A 23,862-nucleotide genomic window follows, 5' to 3' on the forward strand; every position below is an offset into this window, starting at 1 on the left:
CTTTCCCCCTCCCTTCTACTCTCTCTAAAAATCAATGGGGAAAAAAGAATATCCTCGAGTGAGGATTAACGAAAACAACAACAACAAAAAAAGAACAAATATTAGAACAAAATATGAGTGATAAGACACGCCCAGCGAAGTGACCCTACTTGCACAGCATACCTCAGAGCTACTGCGGGGTTGCTTCCAGACCACTGCAGTAAAGCGAGTCGTCATATTTTTGCTGGTGGAGGGTCTTGATTTCAATTTATAAAAAATGCAGCATCCAGAGGCACAGTGGAGAGGAGCGCAATCGGACGAGGTGTGCCTGCATAAACCGCAATGCCACACGGGGTCGATTTGAAGCAACCGAAGACGGCCACTTACTGTTGGGGTGACCAGTGAGCCCCTCCTGCCTCTTTCTTTCCTTTAGCCATCCAGGAGCAAGTGGTGTCTCTAAGGCAGGGCCAGCGTGGGTGGGGAGGGAGCAGCGTGTTTATTCCTCTTTACCTCGTTTTCGTTCACTCCTCGTCGTGAGGGAGCACAGTAGTGGATGGACTAGCACAGGAGTCAGGAGTCCTGGGCTCTCACATCTCACCTGCCCAGGGGTGAATCCTGGCTCTGCCACTTCCTGTCTGTGTGACCTCAGGCAGGTTAATGAACTTCTCTGTGCCTCACTCTCCTTATCAGTGAAAATGGGATTAAAATAGTACCTCCCTTAGAGTAAGGGATCACATGAATTACTATATGGAAAATGCTTGGAACTGTGCCTGGCACATAGCAAGTGCTCAATAAATATTAGTTGCTATTTTGTGTGTGAGTGTGTGTGTGTGCTGGGGGTGCAACAGAGTTCAGGACAGACCAGGTCCCTGCTGAAGCTGACACGCTAGGAGGGGCTATGAATAGAAATACCTGTAGGCTATGCCAGTGGGTGGTAAGTGCTAAGAAGGAAAATAAAGTAACATAAGGGGACAGAGAAGGGTGGAGGGGCTGCTAGTTTGCAAGGTGAGTTGATGAAGGCTTTTTTGAGGAGCTGGCCTCTGCGCAGCCTTGGGGAAGGGAGGGCTGGCCACCCTTGGGACCTGGGGGTAGGACAGAACGTGAGGTTGGGGAGGGTGGCTTCAGAAGCCACGGAAAGGATGCAGGGGACGGTTTCATTTTCAGCACGATGGGAGGAGTCCCAGCCAGGGGGTGTGAGAAGATCTGTAGCTTTGCCAGACTGGGTTGGGCAATTGAACTCCAGTTATTTTATCTGCATAATTGCCCTGCGAGATAGGGAAGTACCCATTATCCCCGCTTTGCAGAGGAGGAATCATGGGAGGGCTGGCTGGGCTTGATACTTATCGAAGGAGTCGAGTAGGATGACCAATCCGGTTACTACGGGAGGCTCTTGATAACCAGCTCATAGAATTTCACAAGCAAGTCATAGGGGACTTCTCTTTCATTTTAAATTAATTATTTTTATTGGCTTCAGCGAGGAAGGGAGAGGGAGAGAGAGGTAGAAACATCAATGATGAGAGTGAATCATGGATCGGCTGCCTCCTGCACGCCCCCTGCTGGGGTTTGAGCCACAACCCTGGCATGTTCCCTGACCTGGAATCGAACTGTGACCTCCTGGTTCATAGGTTGAAGCTCAACCACTGAGCCACGCCAGCCCGGCTTGAGGAATAATTTACAGAAAAAAACAATTTACCAATTTTAAGTGAACACTTCAAGGAATTTTTGAGAACGGTAGACAGCCTTGTGATCGCAACAATCCAGATCTGGACCAGTTCCAACACTCCGAAAAGTTCCTGCCTCGGCAAGCCCCTCCCACCCCCTCTGGCCATTGGCCACCACTGATGTGCTGGAGGCTTTCTAGTTTGGTCTCTTCTAGAATGTCATAGAAATGGAATCATTACAGTATGTCATTTTTTGTGGTCTGCCTCCCCCCCCTCCCCCACCACCACACACACACACACACACACACACACACACGCACGCACGCACGCACGCACACACACACACACACACACACACAGCTAATACTCTGAGGATCCTCCAAGCTGGTGCCTGTATCAGTACTTTGTTCCTTTTCACTGCGGAGTAGTATTCCACGGTGTGGGTAAATTCTTATCTGTTTATGCCTTCTCCTGTTGATGGACATTTTGATTACTTCCAGTTTTGGGCTATCCTATATAATAAAGAGGTAATATGCAAATTAACCATCACACCGTCACAAGATGGCTGTGCCCACAGCAGAGGCAGGGTTCCCATAACGAGCGACCAGCAGGGACCTGAGGCTGCATGGAGCTGGGCTGGGGCGGGGGACCTGAGGCTGTACCCCCTGCCTAGAGGGGCTTGACTGGGGACCTCAGGTCATGCCCCCCGCCCCGGCACCAGGCCAGGGGACCTCAGGCCATGCCCCCTGCCCTGGCGCTGGGCCGGAGGATCTGAGGGTGCGCCGGGGGACCTGAGGCTGCACCCCCCACCCAGCGGGGCTTGACAGGGGACCTGAGGCTGTGTCCCCCACCGGGCGGGGCCTGACAGGGGACCTGAGGCTGTGCCCCCCGCCCGGCAGGGCTTGATGGGGGTGGGGCTGGCCAGGTCTGGATGTCCCTCAATGGGGGTGGGGCCAGCTGGGTCTGGATCTCCCCCAATGGGAGTGGGGCCAGCCGGGTCTGGGTCTTGCGCGATTTTGAGACACGCACGGGTGGGCGTGGACTTGACTCTGGGTCCCACAGCACGCTCCAGACTCTGACAGGAGGAAGATTTTCATATACATTTTACTAATTTTCTTTCATCCCTGACACTTCTATTATAGAGAAAGGGCAAATAGCAATATTAAAATATTTCCTCTAATTAATTCCCTTTTAATGTGCATGAATTTCATGCACTGGGCCACTAGTTATGAATAAAGCTGCTATGAACACCTGTGTATAAGTCTATGTATGCATGTGCTTTCATTTCTCTTGGTTAAATACCTGGTGTGGGATTGCTGTGTGGTAAATGTACTAGTACAGTGGTCGGCAAACTGCGGCTCACGAGCCACATGTGGCTTGCAAGCTGTGGTTTGCCTCTCTGTTGACTAATGAGTTTGCCGACCACTGTACTAGTATGTTTAGATTGATAAGAAACTGAGGGCACAGACACTTTACGTAATACTGGTTGAATGAATGGTGCCCCGGCACCTGCATTTAAAAAAAAATGTTTTTATTGATTTCAGAGAGAGGAAGGGAGAGGGAGAGAGAGGTAGAAACATCAATGATGAGAGAGAATCATCGATCGGCTGCCTCCTGCACACCCCCTACTGGGGATCCAGCGCACACCCAGGCATGTGCCCTGACTGGACGTAGAAGAGTGATCTCCTGGTTCACGGGTTGATGCTCAACCACTGAGCATGCCGGCCGGGCCGGCACCTGCGTTTTAAATAAACTCCTCCGGTACAGCCAGGTGTTGGCTCCTTCTGCTTTTCATCTGTGGAGTCCAGGGATTTTATACCCAAACCTCAGCCCTGAGGGGACCCAGTGTTGAGGTTCTGATAGGTGGATGCCACTTCAGAGGAATGCCTCAGCCCATGAGCTTAGCATTATGATGGCTGGTAATTATTTGGTAAATATACTATTGCCACCTGGCCGTCCTGTATCCTGCATTTCCTGACTTTTTATGAGCCTGTAGTGTTCTTCCTGTTCTTCTGGTGGCGATGCAAAATGGAGTGTCCATTTGTTCATTCATTCATTCTTAGCACCGTTATTGAGTCTTGTCGGTGCTAGGCAATGTCCAGGTGAAGAAACCTCTGTGAAAAGAAAATCTCTGCTTTCAGCGAACGTTCAGGATGGGGAAGGATACCATGTGTAAGCAAGTAAATACGATAATCTCGGGTAGCATTACATTCTGTGAAGAGATACAATAGGGGAGTAGATGAGGGGAACTTGAGGTAGGGTAGCAGGGAAATCCTCTGGGAGTGGGAACTTTTTAAAAAATATATTTTTCTTGATTTCAGAGAGGAAGGGAGAAGGAGAGAGAGATAGAAACATCAATGATATGAGAGAGAATCATTGATTGGCTGCCTCCTGCACACCCCCTACAGGGGATTGAGCCCACAACTGGGCATGTGCCCTTGACCAGAATCGAACCCGGGACCCTTTAGTCCGCAGCTCTATCCACTGAGCCAAACCGGCTAGGGTGGAGTGGGAACATTTGAAGCAAGAGGATTCAGCTTTCTAGCTGCTCTGTAGCCATATAAGTTTATTGAGCACTTGAAATGTGGCTAGTTAGAACTTAGGTGTGATTTAAGTGTAAAATACACACTAGATTTCAAAGCTTACTATAAAAAACTCTATAGTATCTCATTAATATTTTTTTCTGTTAGCTACAGGTTGAGATAATAATGTTCAGGACATATTGGATTAAATAAAGTGCATTACTAATTTCACTTTTCTTTTTAAAAAATGTGCCAACGCAGTACATTTAAAATGACTATGTGGTTTGCATTATCTTTCTAGTGGGCAGCAGTGGTCCAGGGGGAAAGCACCCTAAGTGGTGAGAATGGCAAAGGAAAGGTGAGGCAGCGCTGGAGGATACTGTGGCAGAGTGGGCCAGGAATAGAGGGGCAGAAATAGGAATGGGCCAAAGCCAATAGGATCTTGGTGTCAACTCAAGTGAAGAAGTGGGTTTGAAGTCTAATGGGGAAGCCGTTTTAGGCAGGGAAGCGGCGTGGTCTGAATTATGTTTTAACAGACCCCTGAGGCTGCTAAGCAGAGATCTGACTGGGTGGGTGAGATGGTAGAAGGAAGAACCCTGGGTTTCAATACGGTCTGCGCCAGATTCACTTGTGGCCCGCGCTGCGCTGCAGGAGCGGCCGCTCCCGCCAGGGGGCGCCTCCTCGATGACTCGGCGCTCGGCTGCCCAGGCGCCGGCGCGTCGGCCGCTCGATTGGTCGGGTCTGGGCGGGCCAGAGCGCCGCTTCAGCGCCATTGAGGAGCGGCGGGGAGGAAGCAGCGCGCAGTGCCGAGCTTGGGCGGGCGCCGGGACCCCGACAGGTACGGGCCGAGGCGGGGAGGCGCCGGGCTGAGCGGGGACCGCGGGGCGGGCGTGGGCTGGCGGTCGGCCGCTTCGGCTTCGTTACAGACCTGGGGGTCGGGGTCTGCCCGCGCGGAGCGCGGCGCCTGGAGCCCGGACCCGGCGTCCGGCCCTCCGACCGTCGGAAATCCTCTGGGAGCCCTGGAGCCTCCGACGGCTCGGAGCTGCCGCCCTCACGGGGAGCCTTGCGTCCGAGTCCCCTCAGGCACCGCCGCCCCGGGCTCGGGCTGCCTGAGCCTCCTGGGACCCCGGCGTCCGGGCGCTGGGGGAGTCCGAGCCCCCGCCGGACCCGGCACCCTCACCAGGGTCCCGGCACCTGCCACCCCGGAATTGGGGCGGTGTCAGCCCACCTCTTCTCCCCTGACCCTCGGTCTCAGTGCGGGACCCCAGTGTGCGAGCCCCTCAATCTGACACCCAAGAATGGGGCGCCAGTCAGTTCTCCAGAGGGTCCTGACCACCCCCCTCACCAGCCTTCTGGGGTCACGCTCTGCAGTGGGACCTCAGGCCTCCAATCTGCCGTCGCACCTCGCCTCCCGGGGTCACGCCCTGGTGGAGCTCCTCCTCCCAGGTATGGGGTCCCCGGCGCCGGACCCTCCAGGCTTTATCTGGGAGGTGGGGTTCCTGCTCCGTAGAACAGCGCGGAGGGTTGTGAGAGCAGGGGGGGCGGCCGGAGGGTTGTGGGAGCCTCGCCTTGTGGACCCCGGGCTTGGCATCCGCCCCCTGTCGCCCCCTATCCCCGAGCTTCCCGGGGGCGGGTTGCACCGAGCCCGGCCGCTTCTGGGTGGGGCGCCGGGGTCCAGTTGCCAGCCCTTCCTACCCCGGCTCCGGCCGCCCCTCGAGGGAGTGGCCTGGCTCAAGGTCACTGCCGGGCTCCTTGTCTGCCCGTGGGCGCAGCGCTGATCCCCCAGTGTCAGTCACCTGCCCCGCTGATTAGGGGAGGCCCGCCGGGGGTTAGCGCTCGGCAGCTGCCTCGAATCCGTGATGGACCTGAGTGTAAACACTTGGGGTTCTGGCCAGGCTGGCGGCCCTGCCTGACACCGGACTCCTTACGGGAATGCGCGAAGTGGCCTCAAGCCTGGGCTGGATGCTTAGCAGAGCTGATCATGCTTCCTGGCTTGGGGCTCAGTGTACTGACCAGGGCATTTGACAGTGCGTCTTGCCCCATCTTTTAATCCGTGCTTTGCATTCTTCCACTTTCAGGGTGGACGTAGGGGAGGGCCCGATCTTGTGTACGAACCCACAGTGGTGTCTGTTTACCGGGAGAGCGTTTGTCGTTGGTACTTGAGGGAGAGTTTGTTGGCAGGGAGGGCAGAAATCAGTGGAAGGAAACTCCAAAAATAAAGAGTACTCTGACTTTGGCGCTTTGCCCACGTGTGTTTGGAGTCCGCACAAATCAGACTAGGTTAGTCAGGTTCACATTTTGTTTTCACCGATTTGCTTGTTTAAAGTTAAAATAAAGAAATGTTTCTTTTACTCGGACTGTTAAACATTTCTTATTTTAAAAGCATGTCCTCAGGTGAGGATTAAAAAAAAACAACTTCGAAAAACCTGTTCTTTAAGTGAATGCATCCAGTAATCTCTAGCAGATTCCCAGTTGTACACAAAATGTAGCTTTAAAAAGAAATCTTTGGAAAGAAATTAGTACTTCACCAAGTCCTATTTATTTACTTATTAATTTGTACTGTCATTGTTGACAAACAGACTTGAGTCTTGTGTGGAAGTGCAAGACCATGTTGACAAGTCTTTCCTGGAGGTTAACTCTTCCAGGGCCTTGTTTTGGGGCTTTGTTGGGTGTGGCAGCCCTTCCGTTGGGATCAGTGTATCTTCTGGCACCAAGATGAATCACTGGAGGAGGGGCAGAGTGCTTGGAAAGGATCCTGAAAGGGCTGGCTCCCAGTAGGATGCCTGCCATAGCAAACCTGGTGTCCCGCGATTTGGAGCTCACAGTTCTCATTGGGACCTAGCTGAGCGATCTGGGGACCCATTTAAATGGTGTCGCAAGTTCTCAAATATTAACTTCTTTAAAAAACTGATTTCAGAGAGGAAGGGAGAGGGAGAGAGAAATAGAAACTTCAATGATGAGAATCATTGATTGGCTGCATGCCCCCTGCTAGGGGGTGAGGCTGCAACCCCGGGCATGTGCTCTGACCGGGAATTGAACCATGACCTGGTTCATAGGTCAGTGATCAACCACGGAGCCATGCTGGTCTGGCTTGAATATTAACATTTGGTAATACTAAAAATCTATATGTACTTTTGTAATACTAATAAATACCTGTTATTATTAATAATGATAGGCAGTAGTGATTTAGTGCTGAATGTAAATACTGTAGCCAGAACCAGATGTTCTGTGGTGTGTGTAATTACTGACTAAGATAGTTCATTGTATCAGCATCAGGCCCCAGTAATGTATCTTCAGGACATTTAAGAACTGTGAACAACCACTGCCTTCTCCCTTCCTTTTATATTATTTTACAAAAGATCCCAATGAACAAATTTGCAAAATTGAATTAGGGGAGCCTTAAAGAGGATCATTGCAGAATAGGAAGTTCATTGATACAATCTCTTAGTGCAATTTTGCTTTAATCTAAAACAGGATTTCAGTCTCAGCACTGTTGACATTCTGGCTAGATAATTCTTTGCTGTGGGGTGTTACGTACGCATTGTAGGATGTTTAACAGCATCCATGGTTTCTACCCACAAGATACCAGTAGCACTTCCCACTCTTCACAATCAAAAATGTCTCTAGACATTGCCAAATCATACCTGGAGGAGAACCTTTGGTCAGGACAGTCTAGTCCCAAGGTGAGTCACTGAAAGCGAGCAGTTCAATGATTGGTTACATTGAAAAGACACGCAACTTTGCATTGTAGGTGATACTTGGTAAATTTCTAAGTGACTGTTCTTGCAGCTGCATCAGAATGTGGATGTATTGGTTTGGTCCTCCCTTTACTAACGGGGCATCTTACAGTGCTTCTCACCCCGTGTGTTCTTAAACCTGTGCTTTGCGTTCCTCCACCTTTAGGTAGAGTAGGAAAAATCAGCTTAAAAATCATCTGGTGTTTCTGTTGATTTCCTTTTTTTCCTTTCTTTCAGATTCTTCTGTGATCATGAGAGAGAGAAATGAAGAATGATCCGTGATTTTTAAACACCTTGTCTTGGGGGTCTAGTCATGTTGGAAGGGCTTGTAGCCTGGGTTCTCAATACCTATCTGGGGAAATACGTCAATAACCTGAACACTGACCAGCTCTCTGTTGCGCTTCTGAAAGGTGAGTGCATGTACCCCTTTTTGGTAAAGAATTGCCTTTGCAGACGGCACTTCTCCTTTCTACATTCTCTTTGCTGTATTGAGAATGATAAAACATGGTGCTCAGATGGCTTTTTTATTAGATATGTGTAAAAGGAAATCTTTCCTCCCATATGACACGGATTATTACTATAGGGTAACTTAAACATGTAGCTGTTTTGCTGTAGATTTTAGGGAGTTATTACTTTTTTTAAAAAACTATACTACTGGTGACCGTGCTTTACCCCAGTTAACGTTCTAGCCTTATGAAGGGTTACGGAGGCAGCCATGATATACTGATAGTGGCACTGGCTTTGGCTTTAAATCCCGCTGTGTTACTTACTAGCTATAGAAACAAGTCATGGAGATTGGGAGCCTCAGTTTCTGTAGAAAACGAAGCTGACACGCTTCTCCAGGGTTGCTGTGAAGATCAGATGGAGAGACAGTTGAAGCTCCTCTGCTGGCGTGTCATAGACACCCGGTCAAGGCTTTCCCTTATGTTCCCTTGAGGTGTCCCAGAACTTACCGAGGTCTTGTCTTGCTTCGTAGTCGAGTACCAAAAGCTTGAGACATTATAGCCTGTATAGGTCTCTACTCGGTAAATGCAGTCCCGTGGTTTGGTGGGGGGATTGGAAAACTGCTTTTTTTTCTCCTTCTCCGTGTTTTAATTTAAGTTCTCTTTGCTCATCTCAAAATGTAACCCTTTACTAAATCCCGAGAAAGGAGATAAAGTCAGTCCGCCAGCATGTGGGATCCTAGAGAGTGGACAGGAGGCCTCCAGGACGGTCAGACCTCAGCTTCCTGGAGCGTGACTTTTGGCAGGCGGGTCAGGACAGGTAGTGGCGATAGCAGTGATGCAGATGATGGTGCAGTCTGAGCACAGGGTGCCAGTCAGTGGTTACCCTTCCCCAGAGGTGCTGCTTTCCGGGTCTTTCTGACCCATCTAAACCGGTGACAGGATTGTGGCAGCCATAGGCTGTGGGGAGCTGTCACGGTCACACCTCCACTTCCTTCCCTTCATTGGAAACGGGTTCTTTTCTAATCCCCTCCTGCTGCTTGTCCTCCCATCCTTGGAAGGGAGCTGCTGAAATGCAAAGTGAAAGTGACCAGCCTGTCCCGGAAGAGGCTGTATTCCAAGTTCAGTAGTCGTGCCAAGTTCACCTCTTCGGCCACTTACTGAAGTTCACGTCCACGCCGTGAAGCTAACAAGTTGTGCAGGGCAGGTACAGGGCCTGGAAAGGGTGCGGCACACGGGCCTTGCTGATAAAAGAGCTGGCTCTCAGCAGGGCATAGTGAGAGGATGTTTGCCGGAGAAATGAATAAATAGAAATTTTTGTGGCATATGATGTATCATGGACTCTGTACTAATAACAGATTTCTCATCTCAGCAGTTTTAGACAGAATATATCTTGTAACAACTGTGTATCTCTCTGATGCTTTAAACTGCTTTTCTATACTTATTTTCTTTAAAAAATATTCTCTATGGCTTTTAACGAACCTGTGGAGTCTGAGGAGTATTTCCCTGAAAAATGAAAAGTTGCTTTTTCTTTCATTAGTTAGTACGCTGCCCATTCTTATGGATCCAGGCAAACCCAGTGCGTGGTGGAGAGTGTTGGGGTGTCACAGGGTACTGAGAAGGGCTTTGTAAAGAAGTTGAGGGTTTTTGTTGATCTTGAAGACACAGTTAAAGTTTTGCAGTGTTTAGGGGTGGAGGACACTAGATGTTATTTTAATCCGCCTGCCAATATTTACTGTCTGCATGGAGACTGACGCAGTGGTCAAAAGTATGGATTTTATAGCCAGACCGGGTTTGAATCCCAGTTCCTCCATTTACTCTTAACTCGGGCAAGTTACTCAAAGTCTTCATGTTTCAGTTTCACTTTCTTTAAGCTGAAGATAATAGTAACCATCTCATAAGGTTCTGAGGGCTAAACACATTAACCAAGTCAAAGGTTCTTGGCATATAGGGAACCCCCTCAACTGGGGTTATCGTCATCCGCCATCATGATCATTAATATAGGATTGGCTGGTGGGTTGGACTTGAAAGGCAAATTGTGCATACATGTTAGAAGTAATAAAAATGCAAAGTTAGCATATGAGTGGTTGAAGGACAGAGGTAGCATTGTGTAAGATTTCACTCCTTCAGTCATTCAACAAACACTCGAACACCTGCCTTGGGTTCGGCTCTGTGTTATGAAATGATACAGAAAGGGGAGACAGTAGAAGATACTAAGAGCTCAGGCGTAGGAGCTAACCCTGCTTTCACCATTTGAAAGCTGTTTGTGACTAAGTTACTTAAGCTTCCCCTTCACCCCCTCTCCCCTTGCCACCTGAGATCAACAGGTTTGGTATGAACTCTAGCACTACCACCTACGCGGTCTGTGGGTTTTAAGCGAACTGCTTGTCCTCTATGCTTCATTTTTCTTGTCTCAAGAATGGAGTAGCCCTAGCTGGTTTGGCTCAGTGGATGGAGCATTGGCCTGTGCACTGAAGGGTCCTGGGTTCGATTCTGGTCAGGGCACGTGCCTGGGTTGTGGTCTTGGTCCCCAGTGGGGGGCGTGCAGGAGGCAGCCGATCAATGATTTTCTCTCATCATTGATGTTTCTCTCCCTCTCCCTTCCTCTTTGAAATCAATAACCATATTTAAAAAATGGAGCAGATAATAGTATTTCCTCATACCATTGTGAGGATTAAATGAGATCATGCATATGCAGGGCCTGGCACATAGTGAATCCTCACTAAATGATGGCTGTTACTACTACTACTAAAACGATTGTTACTTATCCACCTCCATCTCTATAGTCCTTGTCCTTGGAGAGCTCACTGATAATCTGTTGGGGAGACAGAAATTACATGGTAATCCAAGTAATATTACATTGTTATTACTAGACGTCTAGGCATAATGCAACGGGGTACAAAGCAGGGGAGCCATTCCTCCTGTCTGTGGGACTCTGGGAAAGCTGGTATGGAGGTAGCTTTAGAGTGGATCTTAGCAGGGTTTTGATAGGGATGTGGGTGGGTCACTAGGCTCCAGGGAGAGTGAAGCGTGTGAGTGGAGGCAGAAGGCTGAAAGCTTGCAGGGTGAAAACTTGCAGGGCATGTTTGGAGCCAGAAGGTAGTGGCTGCCAGTGCCATGCCAAGGAGTCTGAACTTTGGGCTCTGGGCATGTCTGTGTATCTGTAACCCAAAACTTAGATTCCCTTCCTTTTTCTTTCTATGAGCTCTGAGTCTCAAATTGGCCCTATTAATGACCTAGAGCCGAGGGAAGAGGATTCAGTAGTCATTAGCAATTACTGAGAAATGATCCATCTCTAAACTCACCCCAGTTCTAGTGACTAGATTTGCTGCTAATCTGAGATGAGACATTTTTGGATGAGCGAGACATCCATGAATATGCCTGCATATTACTTACCTGTAAATAAATGAACATCATTATCATTTATAAAGTACTTGCCTACACTGGATGTTTTAGGGCCTGGCCCCTTGGTGGGACCTCTTCCCGCAGGGTCAGTTGTGGGTGCCTGTGGGAGTGAGTGGGGAAGTAGGAGGCCTTTGGTCTTGAACCACGCATGGCTGCTGCGGTTTTGCCTTGGTCCTCAGTTCTCATCCTTTCTTCTGTTTCCGCTCCTTTCCAGGTCCCCTCCTTCATTCTCTGGGCTGCAGCCTCTTTAATTTTTCATGGTGTGGATTGCCTACCATTCGTTCCACTTCTCCAGGCCATACAGCAGCCAAGGAAACGTAGGGCGTCAGCCTCGTTTGAGTATTGAAAAATAGGGCAGACGATTCAGATTGCAAACGTCGCTCTTCAAAAGAAGAAACTACTCACTTTCCTCCCTTTAAGTCACTTTCAACTGATAAGGAACATGTTGATGATATTTTTCTCCCCTTAAGATTATTTTCTCCCCAAATGTGGAAATACGGTTTGTCCGGGCTCTCTGGGGTTATTAACTTCTCCTTTTGGTTAGTCTTAAGGTATGTGGAGCCCCCATATGGACATATGTTCCCGCAAAAGTCTGAGAAATAAATTGGCTCCATTTGCTCAGAATCTGCCAAATTGCTAGATTTGGTTACTTAGAAGCCAAGTATGCACTGGTCTTGAACAGTCATTTAGAGGGAAAAGTAATCAAGTTTCTTGCATTAGTTGTCTTTGGAGGAAAACTCTTGCTTGCCTTTTTTCTGGATTCCCTTACCAGTTAAGGGTTGCTGGGTGGTTGCTGTCTGTACTGCTTGTTCTTGAAAATAATGTATCTCAGACAGATTTCAGTAACTCAGAAATTGCCTTTTGTGGTGCAAACAATTTTGTAAAATGATGGCTGTCTCCTGAGCTCTTTGAGGATGGAAATCCTGCCTCCTCTTTTTGTCATCCCAGTGGTTAGTATAGTGTCTAGTAGGGACAGAGATTGGTATATGTGTGTGAATGAATGACTTCCATAGTCGAGGGTAGGAGGGAGTTGAGAGATCTAGACTATGCCTTGGAGGCATCTTGTACTTTGGGGTTTAAGTCTGTCAGAGCTGGGTCTGAAAAGGTCTTCAGTGGGGGTCCTGTTTGTTCCTTTGCCTTCTGCTTGGTTATTACACCTGCAAGTGGAAGTGCGGAGGAGAACCTGCGGAGCTGGTCCCTCCAGAAGAGAGAGTCTAATTCCTTTTCATGTCCAACTTTGTTTAACTCTCCCAGGCTCCCAGATGTTGTGTGCAATACACCTGTTTTTGGGGGTGTGTGTGTGTGTTGGTAAGGAGAGCTTGTTAAAATTTGCAAATATCTGTGTTTCAATCCCAGAGATGTCTGGCAGGGGGCCCAGGAGCCTGCATTTCATCCCAGGAGATTCGGATGTTAATGGTCCTCTAGTGAACATTACCCTAAACTAGGGGCTTGCAAACTGGCCAACTGGCCAGATTCCCACCTGTGAGCTGAATGAAAATGGCTTCTACATTTTTAAAGGCTTATGAAAAAAACAAAACAAAAGGGAAATATACAACAGACACCGTAAAGCCTGAAATATTTACTATCTGGTTCATTACTTCATGTGCTGTAAACTTCAGCTGTTATTTACATGTCAGAGTGGGAGCCAGGAGATTAGTATTGATTAAGCACATAGGCTGGTGGTGGTGTTCCCCTTGGCTTTTTGTCGCTCTGGTCTAGTTGTAAAACTTTCCCTTTAACCTTCAGTGATTTGTACAGAGTAGGCATCTGCTGCATTTGTTGGATGAACAACAATATCATTTCATTATGTTATTTATGTAATTATTTTTATTTTTCAATTACAGTTGGCATTCCATATTATTTTGTATTAGTTTCAGGTGTACAGCATAGTGGCTAGCCAGCCGTGTACTTTATTGGAACAGACTGATCCCCTGATATTGACAGTATTCCCTATGCTTCGCTTTACGTCCCCGGGCTGTTTCATAACTGCCCATTTATAGTTCTTCATCTCTTCACCTTTTTCACCCAGTCTCCCAAACCCCCTCTCCTCTGGCAACCACATGATGTTGTTTTTATTTTTTAGGTGCAGTTGAATTAGAAAACTTGCCATTAAAGAAAGATGCCTTGAAAGAACTGGAATTACCATTCGAAGTCAAAGCTGGTACGTGGAGCTAAGGAGAGGGAGGCAGTGTTGAGTGTTCATTGTTTGGGACCTGAAATTGAGAATCCTTGACTTGGGCTCTCCGTGACCAGGAAGAGGCAGGGTAGGAAGTAGAGTTTAGATCCATCTTAAAATGTGGTCTCTATGCCACTAGTATCAGGATGACCTTGGGGTGGTGGAGGAGGTCACGTGGCCTCCAACCTACTGAATTAGAATCTCCAAGGATGTGTCATTCAACTTGTATTTAAAAAATAAAAATAAAATATATATATATGTATATGTGTATATATATATATATATATATATATACATATATATATATATATATATATATATATATATATATATATTTATTGTTTTTTAGAGAGGAAGGGAGAGGGGGAGAGAGAGATAAAAACATCAATCATGAGAGAGAAGCATCGATTGGCTGCCTCCTGTACACCCCTCACTGGAGATTGAGCCCACAACCTGGGTATGTACCCTTGACTGGAATTGAACCTGGGACCCTTCAGTCCTCAGGCTGACTCCACTGAGCAACACCAGCTAGGGCTCAGCTTGCATTTTTAATAAACATTTCCAGTGATTCTTATGTTTACTTGAGTATGAGACCTTCTGTTCTAGGTATAGGGGGTTTTATTTTCAGATAATTCATTATAAATATTATTGAGAGAGTTTACTCTATTGCATGAGAGTGGGCTCTGGAACAGAAATTGCCTTGTGTGGTGCAAACAATTTTTTATATTCTAAATCTGCCATTTTCTGGCTGTGTGACCTTGGGTAAGTTTCCTAACAACTCTGTGTGTGCCTCCTCATCTTCAAGATGGGATGATAATAGTACCTACATCGAAGGGGAATACCTGAGTTAATACATTAAAATTACTCAGGACGATGCCTGACATACTCAATAGATGTTTGCAACTATATAGGAGTTCTGCAGTTGTGAGGTTTGGTGAGGAAGCAAGAATTGTTCTGGAATAAAATATTCTTCATTGAATGATCACTTATAAAATTGATCTCTACTTAGGCATCCCTCATCATTCAACAGTAGCTTGTTAATATTAGTCAGTCTTTCCTTTATTTTGGAGAACTTACCTATCTAATAAAAGAGTAATATGCAAATTGACCATTGCTCCAACACATAAGATGGCTGCCCCCATGTGGTCAAAGATGGCTGCCCCCATGTGGACACAAGATGGACGCCACAAGATGGCCAGCAGGGGAGGGCAGTTGGGAGGGACCAGGCCTGCAAGGGAGGGCAGTTAGGGGCAATCAAGCCTGCAGGGTAGGGCAGTTAGGGGTGACCAGGCCGGCAGAGGAGGGCAGTTAGGGGTGACCGGGCCTGCAGGGGAGAGCAGTTAGGGGTGACCAGGCCTGCAGGGGAGAGCAGTTGGGGCAAACAGGCTGGCAGGGGAGCAGTTAGGCATCGATCAGGCTGGCAGGGGAGTGGTTAGGGGGTGATCAGGCTGGCAGGCAGAAGCAGTTAGGGGCAATCAGGAAGGCAGGCAGGCGAGCAGTTGGGAGCCAGCAGTCCTGGATTGTGAGAGGGATCCCAGATTGGAGAGGGTGCAGGCTGGGCTGAGGGATACCCCGCCCCCCCCCCCCCCCCCCCGTGCACAAATTTCATGCACCAGGCCTCTAGTATTACAATAAAATGCAAGTACAATGCAAATCAAAAACCTTGCAGAAAAAAAAAAAAAAACAACAAAAAACCTTGCAGAAGATTTAGGCTTTCTTGAAATCAATTCGAGTGATCGGTGATCTGCCAGTCAGAAGCAGAAGCACTGACTCATTAGAATCTGAAGGAAAACTCTCAAGATGATGACACCTCTGAAAGAGTTATTGAAAGCTCTTGGGAAAGGTTGATGTTTTCTGATATTTTTGCAAAAATGATCATTTTTATGCTTGTTCTGCAAAATTAAAACCTAATAGAATTTATATTTTAGTCATATAGTTATTAGAATATTACGTATTCTCTCCCCAATTAATTTTGGTTAGAATTGCAACTGTGAACTAATTATTGTTAAAATTATTTGCTGTGAAAAGTGATATGTTTCAGTTTTAATATAAATTTTATTAAATATAAGAAACTTATTTTTATTGTTTTAGATAAAATCCAAATTAAAATATGTTTTCTTTTTCATTATTGTAGATATCTGAATTTGGTACTGGATTGCACAGTTGATCACTTGGTGTCATCATTAAAAATGCCATTGTTAATGATATTTTTTTATGTTAAATACAGGGGTGGGCACAAGTAGGTTTACAGTTGTGAGTACATGAAACAGTTTATTCTTGTGTTATTGCTTATTATTAACCTACTTTTGCCCACCCCTGTATAACTGATCAGTCTCACTTTAATTTTAGCTCTTACAGGGTAATTAGAGGCCCAGTGCACGAAATTCGTGCACTTGTAGGGGGTGGCCCTCAGCCCGGCCTGCTCCCTCTCCCAGTCTGGGAGCCCTCGGGGGATGTCTGACTGATGGCTTAGGCCCGCTCCTCACAGGGGAGCCAGCAGTTGGACATCCTTAGCGCTGCCATGGAGGTGGGAGAGGCTCCCGCCACTGCCGCTGCGCTCGCCAGCCATGAGCCCAGCTTCTGGCACACTGACCACCATGGGGCAGCTCCTGCGTTGAGCATCTGCCCCCCTGGTGGTCAGTGCGTGTCATAGCGACGGTCGTTTCGCCGTTATGTCGATTTGCATATTAGCCTTTTATTATATAGGATGATCGCCCCTGACAACTGTGCTGCTTTCAGAGGTTGGGCTTTCAGAGGTGGATCTTTGAGAGATCCATGAGGACAGGTCAGATATTCTTACGCATTATTCCTCAGTGGTGACTTACCTCTAATTAATTGAATTTAAAGAAGGCTTGAGTTCTAGGAGGCTTGTCTAAAAATGGTAGAACTTGGGAAATAAGCATCACAATTCTTCCAGGCTCTTTAGCTCTCCCATGAGGCCAAGTTCTCATAAGAATCAATTCTTCCTCGATAGAGTGCCACTGCAGCATCTCCGACATGTCAGGGGGTATGTGCAAGATTGGACATATTGTAGATCTGATAACTCCCAATAAGTACTTATCAGCCAGCAGGTTAATGATGAACGGGAAATGAGGTTTGTGCCCATGGGCTTGTGCCAGTGCCATGGGAAGAAAGACACCCCAGCTGGGGGACAGGTAGTTTCCAGGAGAGAGCTCTCGCATTTGCTATGGTCAAGTCACACTGAACTTTTCCCAGCTTCCGGTTTATGGTGCCTAATTATTACCGATCTCAGCCTACTAACGTTCGCTTCCCAAGTACGAGGACCTGTTGCCTGTTTTCTTAAATTAAAGAAAGGTAAAAATAATAATGCTCCCTCAAGAAAACTAGAAGAATGCAGAAAAATAGAAGGAATTAAAAATATGTAAAGACATTTAACAAGATTTTCTTTTTCCTAGGTTTAATTGGGAAAGTAACCCTTCAGATTCCCTTTTATCGCCCCCATGTGGACCCTTGGGTGATCTCCATCTCCAGCCTTCACTTAATTGGAGCCCCTGAAAAAATACAAAATTTCAATGATGAAAAGGAGAAACTGTTGGAAAGGGAACGAAAGAAAGCTCTGCTTCAAGCCCTGGAGGAAAAATGGAAGGCAAGGCAGAAACCCTTTGATCCAGAAGCCATCGTGGTGAGACACGTGACGTGAGCAAAGCACTAGCTCCAGCTAACACTGGCTCTTTTCTTTGTAGAATGAACGCCAGCAGAAAGGTGAATCCTATTGGTATTCCGTCACTGCCTCCGTAGTTACGAGAATCGTGGAGAATATTGAAGTAAGTCCTACTGACTTTTATAAGGTAGAAACAGGAGAGGGGCTTATTTCTCAGGCTTAAATGTATTTACTTCTGAGTTGTTTGTTTCTCACGGGTCTCGCTGATACAGGGTGTGCTCTATAGACAGGATGACTGTGCAGGTGTGCCCTTCTCCAGGCGGTGCCAAGGGAAAACCTGAAAAGCGAGTCCCACGTCTAGGCTGAGGGCCCAGGCTTTCTTGCTTCGGTTAGTGTGAGGAGGAGTTTTCGTTTCACTTACAGTTCACTTCGCTTTCTGTTTGAATGTTGGAGTCCCACTTGCTGAAGGATTCAGCCATGTCACCTGCTAGTAAGCTTTCATGGCTTTTGTTTCAGGGTAAATCACATAACCTCTCTGGTCTCAGTTTCTTCATCTGTAAAATGAGAGAGGTCGGATGCCCCGCTTCTGGTTGATTAGATAGTGAATTGTGAACAGCTCACTAAGATATTTAATCTCTCACTGATGTATCTGGTGGCGATTTGATGAGTATCAGTGTTAGGGCTATTGGCCGCCTTTTCCACTTTAATTACAAATTTGTTTTGTCCTCAAAAAACCAGATCAGAGGCCATTTTCATCAGCCCATACTATCGCCAGGGCTTTCTTGCAATTCCCGGTATATCACTCACCCCCAAAATAGTCTGAGGTTGTTGGTTTCATAACTTTGATGAAAAGGTTGCTGCATTTGAGGTGACTGCTTTGGATTCTGTTTCAGGAAGTTACCTCTTTTTTTTTTTTTTTTAAGCTGTCATTGATTTTTAAAAATTCATCATTATTTTATTATTTATTGATTTCAGAGAGGAAGGGAGAGGGAGAGAGAGCTAGAAACATCAATGAGAGAGAACCATTGATTGGCTGCCTTCTGCATGCCCCCTACTGGGGATTGATCCCACAACCCAGGCATGTGCTCTGACCCGAAATCGAACCAGCCACCTCTTGGTTCATGGATCGACGCCAACTACTGAGCTGATGATCGCATTTCCAAGGAATGGCTTCCAGGTCCTTGAGTTGTAGGAGATTACACACACACACACACACACACACACACACTTTAAAGGGATGGAGAAAGGATTCACAATTTTAAGCCCTTAGAGCAATTATAAATGTTCTAAGAAAGGGAGGTCAGAGCTGATTGTCAGGTGTTGGCTAGAACAAACAAACAGCCCTGAGTTTTCCGGAGAGGAACTCGGAGAGGGGCTGGATTGTCCCAGGGACACAGCTTTAGGCTGCAGGAAGCCACATCAAAACTGGTCAAGTTCTTAGGGCAGGGGCTTGAACAGAATGTTCTTGCGAGAGTTTTTGCAGTTCTCAGGATGTACCACACTTTATCCATTCATCAGTTGATGGACATTGGGTGTTTACAGTTTTTGGCTACTGTGAATAGTGATGCTGTGAACATTCATGTATAGGGTTTTGTGTGAACGTATGTTTTCAGTTCTCCTGAGTATTATATACCTAGAAGTGGAGTTGGTGAGTCATATGGTAACTATATGTTTAATTTTTGGGGGGAACTAGCAAACTGTTTTCCAAAGTGGCTGCACTGTTTTACAATTGTACCAATAATGTATGAGCATTTCAGTTTTTCCTCATCCTCATCTGCACTTGTTATTATCCCTCTTTTGATTGTAGCCACGCTAGTGGATATGAAGTGGTTTCTCACTGTGGTTTTTTTTTTTTAATATATATTTTTATTGATCTCAGGAAAGGAGAGGAGGAGAGAAATAGAAACATCAGTGATGAGAGAGAATCTTTGATCGGCTGCCTCCTGCATGCGGCACATTGGGGATCGAGCCCAAAATCCAGGCATGATCCCTGACTGGGAATCACACTGTGATTTCCTGGTTCATAGGTTAATGTTCAACCACTGAGCCACTGGCCGGGATCACTGTGGTTCTGATTTGCATTTCCTTGGCTAATGATATGAGTATCGTTTCATATGCTTATTGGTCATTTATATGTCCTGTTTGGGAAAATGTCTATCCAAATTCTTTGCCATTTAGAACTTGGTTTATTGTTTTTTTTAAATTATTAAGTTGTAAGTGTATTTTTAATATCTAATTCTAGTCCGTTATGAGACATATGATTTGTAAATATTTTCTCCCATTTTGTGGGTTGTGTATTCACTTTCTGTTATTATTTTTTAATTCATTGAAGCAGCATGCCTTTTTGCTAGCTTGCCTTCATGGGCAGAGGGAAGTGAAGAAATAAATAGGTACAAAGTGTGTATGTCCCGCTGATTTCCTATGTCTAGGTGTGGGGGCACAGGCAGCTCTACCATAGAAGAGGGAGGGCTGTTATCTGGGCACAGCGGTTTTCCGTTCTTCTAGTGTGTCTTTATGTGCCTTCTGAGTTGACTCAGTGAAAGTATTGCAGCTTCTTCTGTGCGTGTCCGGTGTGTGATTCCAACACCGAGGAGCCGGAGGAGCACTGGCTCCGTGATGTGTGTAGAAAATGCCCGCTCTGATTTACTTAACGTGGCTCAGGGCAGTGTGACTCCTGCTGCTAGTATTCCACCTGTAGCAGTTGCCTAAATGTGCTTTTATTTTTCTCCCCTTTGCAGTTAAAAATTCAAGATGTTCATTTGCGCTTCGAAGATGGTATTACCAATCCTTCCCATCCTTTTGCCTTTGGCATCTGCATTAAGAATGTGTCCATGCAAAATGCTGTGAATGAGCCTGTGAGTATGAAATATGACTGAGCCCGGAAGAAAGCAGCAGTTGTGGGGAGTTTGGGGCTCTGCCTCTTGCCATTTTGCCTCACGTGAATGAGATTGCATTCTTTCCCACCGTGGTCTTTCCCGGCATGCGTGTCTCTTGCCTGTATGTCATACATCTAATTTGCTGAAATAGGGAAACAGTTCATTTTCTCGGACCTTTCGTTACGTCACTCATCCTTTAAATGTTGGTGCAGCACCTTTCATTTTATGCACAAAGGAATCAAGGTATGGAGAGGCTTTTATCTTTGGTTTTCTTCTCATACCATGTGCACTCCCAGGTAAACTCATCCGTTTCATAGTTTCAGTTACCACCTGGGAATATTTGCTGATGGATTCCACTTGAACTCCATTCTCCCCCTCCTGACTGACCTCTATATTCATATCCATCTACCTGTGGATACAGACACCTCTAGGGCATTTAGGCTTGTCATAACCAAAACGATCCCATTATATCCCATCTGTCCAATTCGCTCCCCTGAAACCATCTTTTCCCCTTTCTTTTCTAACATGTTACTGAAGGTCCAAACAAGCAAACGAAAGCTAGCATCTTACGAACGCTTTTATGTGTGAGATACTGTTCTTTGCGCTTTGCACGATTGCTCATTGAATTCTCCGTGCTTTTCACCACCACTATTGTCCTCCGAGTATGGCTAAGGGTGCTAAGATGCAGAGTGCTGAAGGGAGGGTGGATCAGCTCTACATCTGGGGTTGGCAGATTGGTCCCCCACCTGTTTTTGTAAACAAAGATTTATTGGATCACTGCCGTGCCCTTTGTGTGTATTGTCTAAGGCTGCTTTTGTGCTACAGTGGCCGAGTTGAGTCATTACAACAGAGACTGTAGGGTCTACAAAGCCTTAATATGCACACTCTGGCCCTTTTCAGAAAACGTTTGCCATCCCTGCTCCAGATCATGTGTTCTTGCCCACTCCCCTAATCTCTAGAAGCTCTGTGCTCATCCTTCCACTTCTCATTCCTCAACGTTCGTGTCCGTTTGATCACAGCGTCCTGCCGATTTTTCCTGCAGTGTCTCAAATGTGGCGCTTCTCTTAGTCACACTGCAACTGTCTGAGTTCAGGATCCTGTCACCTTCTGCCTGGGCGGGCTGATAAAGCATCCTGTTTGGTGACCTCCTTGCTCCCATCCCAGGCTCTTGATTCATTCTGTGCCAATGCTTCCCACCCTTTTCCACGCCACAGCACACAGAAAACAAAGATAGTGTTTGTACAGGACATGGGGGCAAAGGGTGTGGCTAGCTCAGAGTAACCAAGTATTTCTAAAAAGTAACTTGGTCCTATAAACTTGCTCATTATCTTTTTAAAAAAATATATATATTTTTATTGATTTTAGAGAGGAAGAGAAAGGGAGAGAGATAGAAACATCAATGATGAGAGAGAATCATTAATTGGCTGCCTCCTGCACGCCCCCTACTGGGGATTGAGCTCACAACCCAGGCATGTGCCCTTGACCAAGTTGAACCCGGGACTCTTCAGTCCGCAGGCCGACACTCTATCCACTGAGCCAAACCGGCTAGGGCTTGCTCATTATCTTGACGTGACTCATGGCTCCTTTTCTCTGGTACCCCAGGGGGAGCTCTACTTTGCACTGTTGCCAGAGTTCTGTTTCTAAAACACATACCCGGTCCCGGTGCATACCTGCGTCAGAACCTTCGGGGCTCCCTGTCACGTACAGTATGAGCTCCAGAGTCCTTGGTGTGGTATATACGTCCTTTCTTAGTGTGTCAGGGTCCAGCACAGCCATAACAAATGACCTCAAATAGGTGGCTTCAAACGACAGAAATGTCTTCTGTTGTTCTGGAGGGTGGAAACCCAAAATCAGAGGGTTGGCAGAGTGGATTCTTTGGAGGCTCTGAGGGAGAAATGTTCCATGCCTTTCTCTTTGCCTCAGGTGGTAGCCTGGGCATCCTGGGCTTGCGTCTTTCCAATCTCTGCCTCTTTTTTCACATGGCCTTCTCCGTCGTGTCTTTTTTCCCCTTTTCTTCTTTAAGGGCACCATAGGGCCCACCCCAATCCAATATGACCTCGTTTTAATTTGATTACATCTGCAAGACCCTGTTTCCAAATAAGGTCCCATTCATAGGTTTTGGGAGGACATGAATATTTTGGGGGCGGAAACTATTCAACCCAGCACACCTAGTAACATCCGATCTACTTTTCTCAACACCTGCCTACCAAATACGTTCACACACGTATGATTACTGCCCCACAGCACATGAGCTGTGCTTCAGTTACACAAACTCGCTGTCCTCTGAGGTTATCAGGCATTTTGTATCGTTGGCCCTACTCTTTGCAATGTGTCCCAGTCCTTTCCTCTTCCCAGCCCTATGCCTGAAACTTACACATCTCTGAGTCATACAGTGCTGTTTTCTCTTTGTTTGCTCATGGCATCTTAAATATTCTTCCCCTGTTTAATTAAAATGGTTTGCATGTTTGTATTCCCACTTAGCTGGACTTGAGCTCTGGGAGAGCAAAACCATACTTTAGTCTAGTTTTGTATCCCCAGCACCTTGCAAAGGTGCCTGATGGCTGATTCTTCACAAATGGCTTGTTGAATGAATGAATAAATTCATGAATATGGAGTCATCTTGTTTTGTTCCCTGTCTTACCTCAGGTGCAGAAGTTAATGCGGAAAAAGCAGTTAGATGTGGCAGAGTTTAGCATCTACTGGGATGTCGATTGCACTTTATTGGGGGATTTGCCTCAGCTGGAGTTACAGGTATGATTTTGGCAGAGGGCTTTAATGCAACATTACACTGAAGTAAAGTGGTGTAGGGCCACTGTCATATAGGTTTTTGTTCTCTGTGTCTCTGATTCCTGTGCCCATCCTCCCTCCATAGGCACCCACTCTCATGTGTGTTGCTTGAGGTATTTGCTATGTATGTAACTGAACAATATGTAGTGTTTTGTGTATGTTTTACATTTATATTGCATTTTAGATTTCCTTGTTTTCTTTTTTTCACTTAAGGCTATGTTTTTAAGATGGATCAGTGTCGCTGTTTATTCTTCTAGCTCATTGCTCTGACTACTGCATAATCCACCGTATGCATCAAATATATGGTTACCCATTCTTCTAGCCACGATATAGTAGGCATTCGGATTTTCATTGAACAAAGCACCAGATAGGGTTCTTAAAGAAGAGCTTTCTTATGTTTATGTTGACACTTCACCTTTGGTGGAATTCCGTTAAGAACTACTTAGAACAGCGGTCGCCAACCGGTGGTCTGCGGACCACTGGTGGTTATTGAGGTCTGAAAGGTTGGCGACCACTGATTTAGAAGATCATTATAAATCATTCTATATAATAAAAGGCTAATATGCAAATTGTCCCCTCGACCAGGAGTTTGACCAGGGGGTGGGGTTGCTGGCCAACCACCGCGGCCCCTCCCCCTGGCCAGTCCCACCCCAA

At 46.6% G+C, this 23,862-nt stretch overlaps 1 protein-coding gene across 6 annotated transcripts in view; it reads left to right on the forward strand.

The window, feature by feature from the left end:
• Window positions 1-4,905: 4,905 nt before the first annotated feature.
• Window positions 4,906-23,862, forward strand: part of VPS13D (vacuolar protein sorting 13 homolog D) — a 227,983-nt gene continuing 209,026 nt past the window's right edge. For 4 of the 6 annotated variants that reach the window (XM_080653615.1, XM_080653616.1, XM_080653617.1 and 1 more), the window contains exons 1-7: window positions 4,906-5,000; window positions 8,137-8,309; window positions 13,831-13,908; window positions 17,340-17,530; window positions 17,628-17,708; window positions 20,284-20,400; window positions 23,068-23,172. In XM_080653615.1, the coding sequence (XP_080509741.1) occupies window positions 8,213-8,309; window positions 13,831-13,908; window positions 17,340-17,530; window positions 17,628-17,708; window positions 20,284-20,400; window positions 23,068-23,172 (669 nt within the window). In that variant the 5' untranslated portion in view covers window positions 4,906-5,000; window positions 8,137-8,212. Of the gene's footprint in view, window positions 5,001-8,136; window positions 8,310-13,830; window positions 13,909-17,339; window positions 17,531-17,627; window positions 17,709-20,283; window positions 20,401-23,067; window positions 23,173-23,862 lie in introns of those variants that run through there. The other 2 variants (XM_080653619.1, XM_080653620.1) reach the window with 2 other exon arrangements.

This window comes from Plecotus auritus (genome assembly GCF_963455305.1).
Source record: "Plecotus auritus genome assembly, chromosome: 2".
Taxonomy (NCBI): domain Eukaryota; kingdom Metazoa; phylum Chordata; class Mammalia; order Chiroptera; family Vespertilionidae; genus Plecotus; species Plecotus auritus.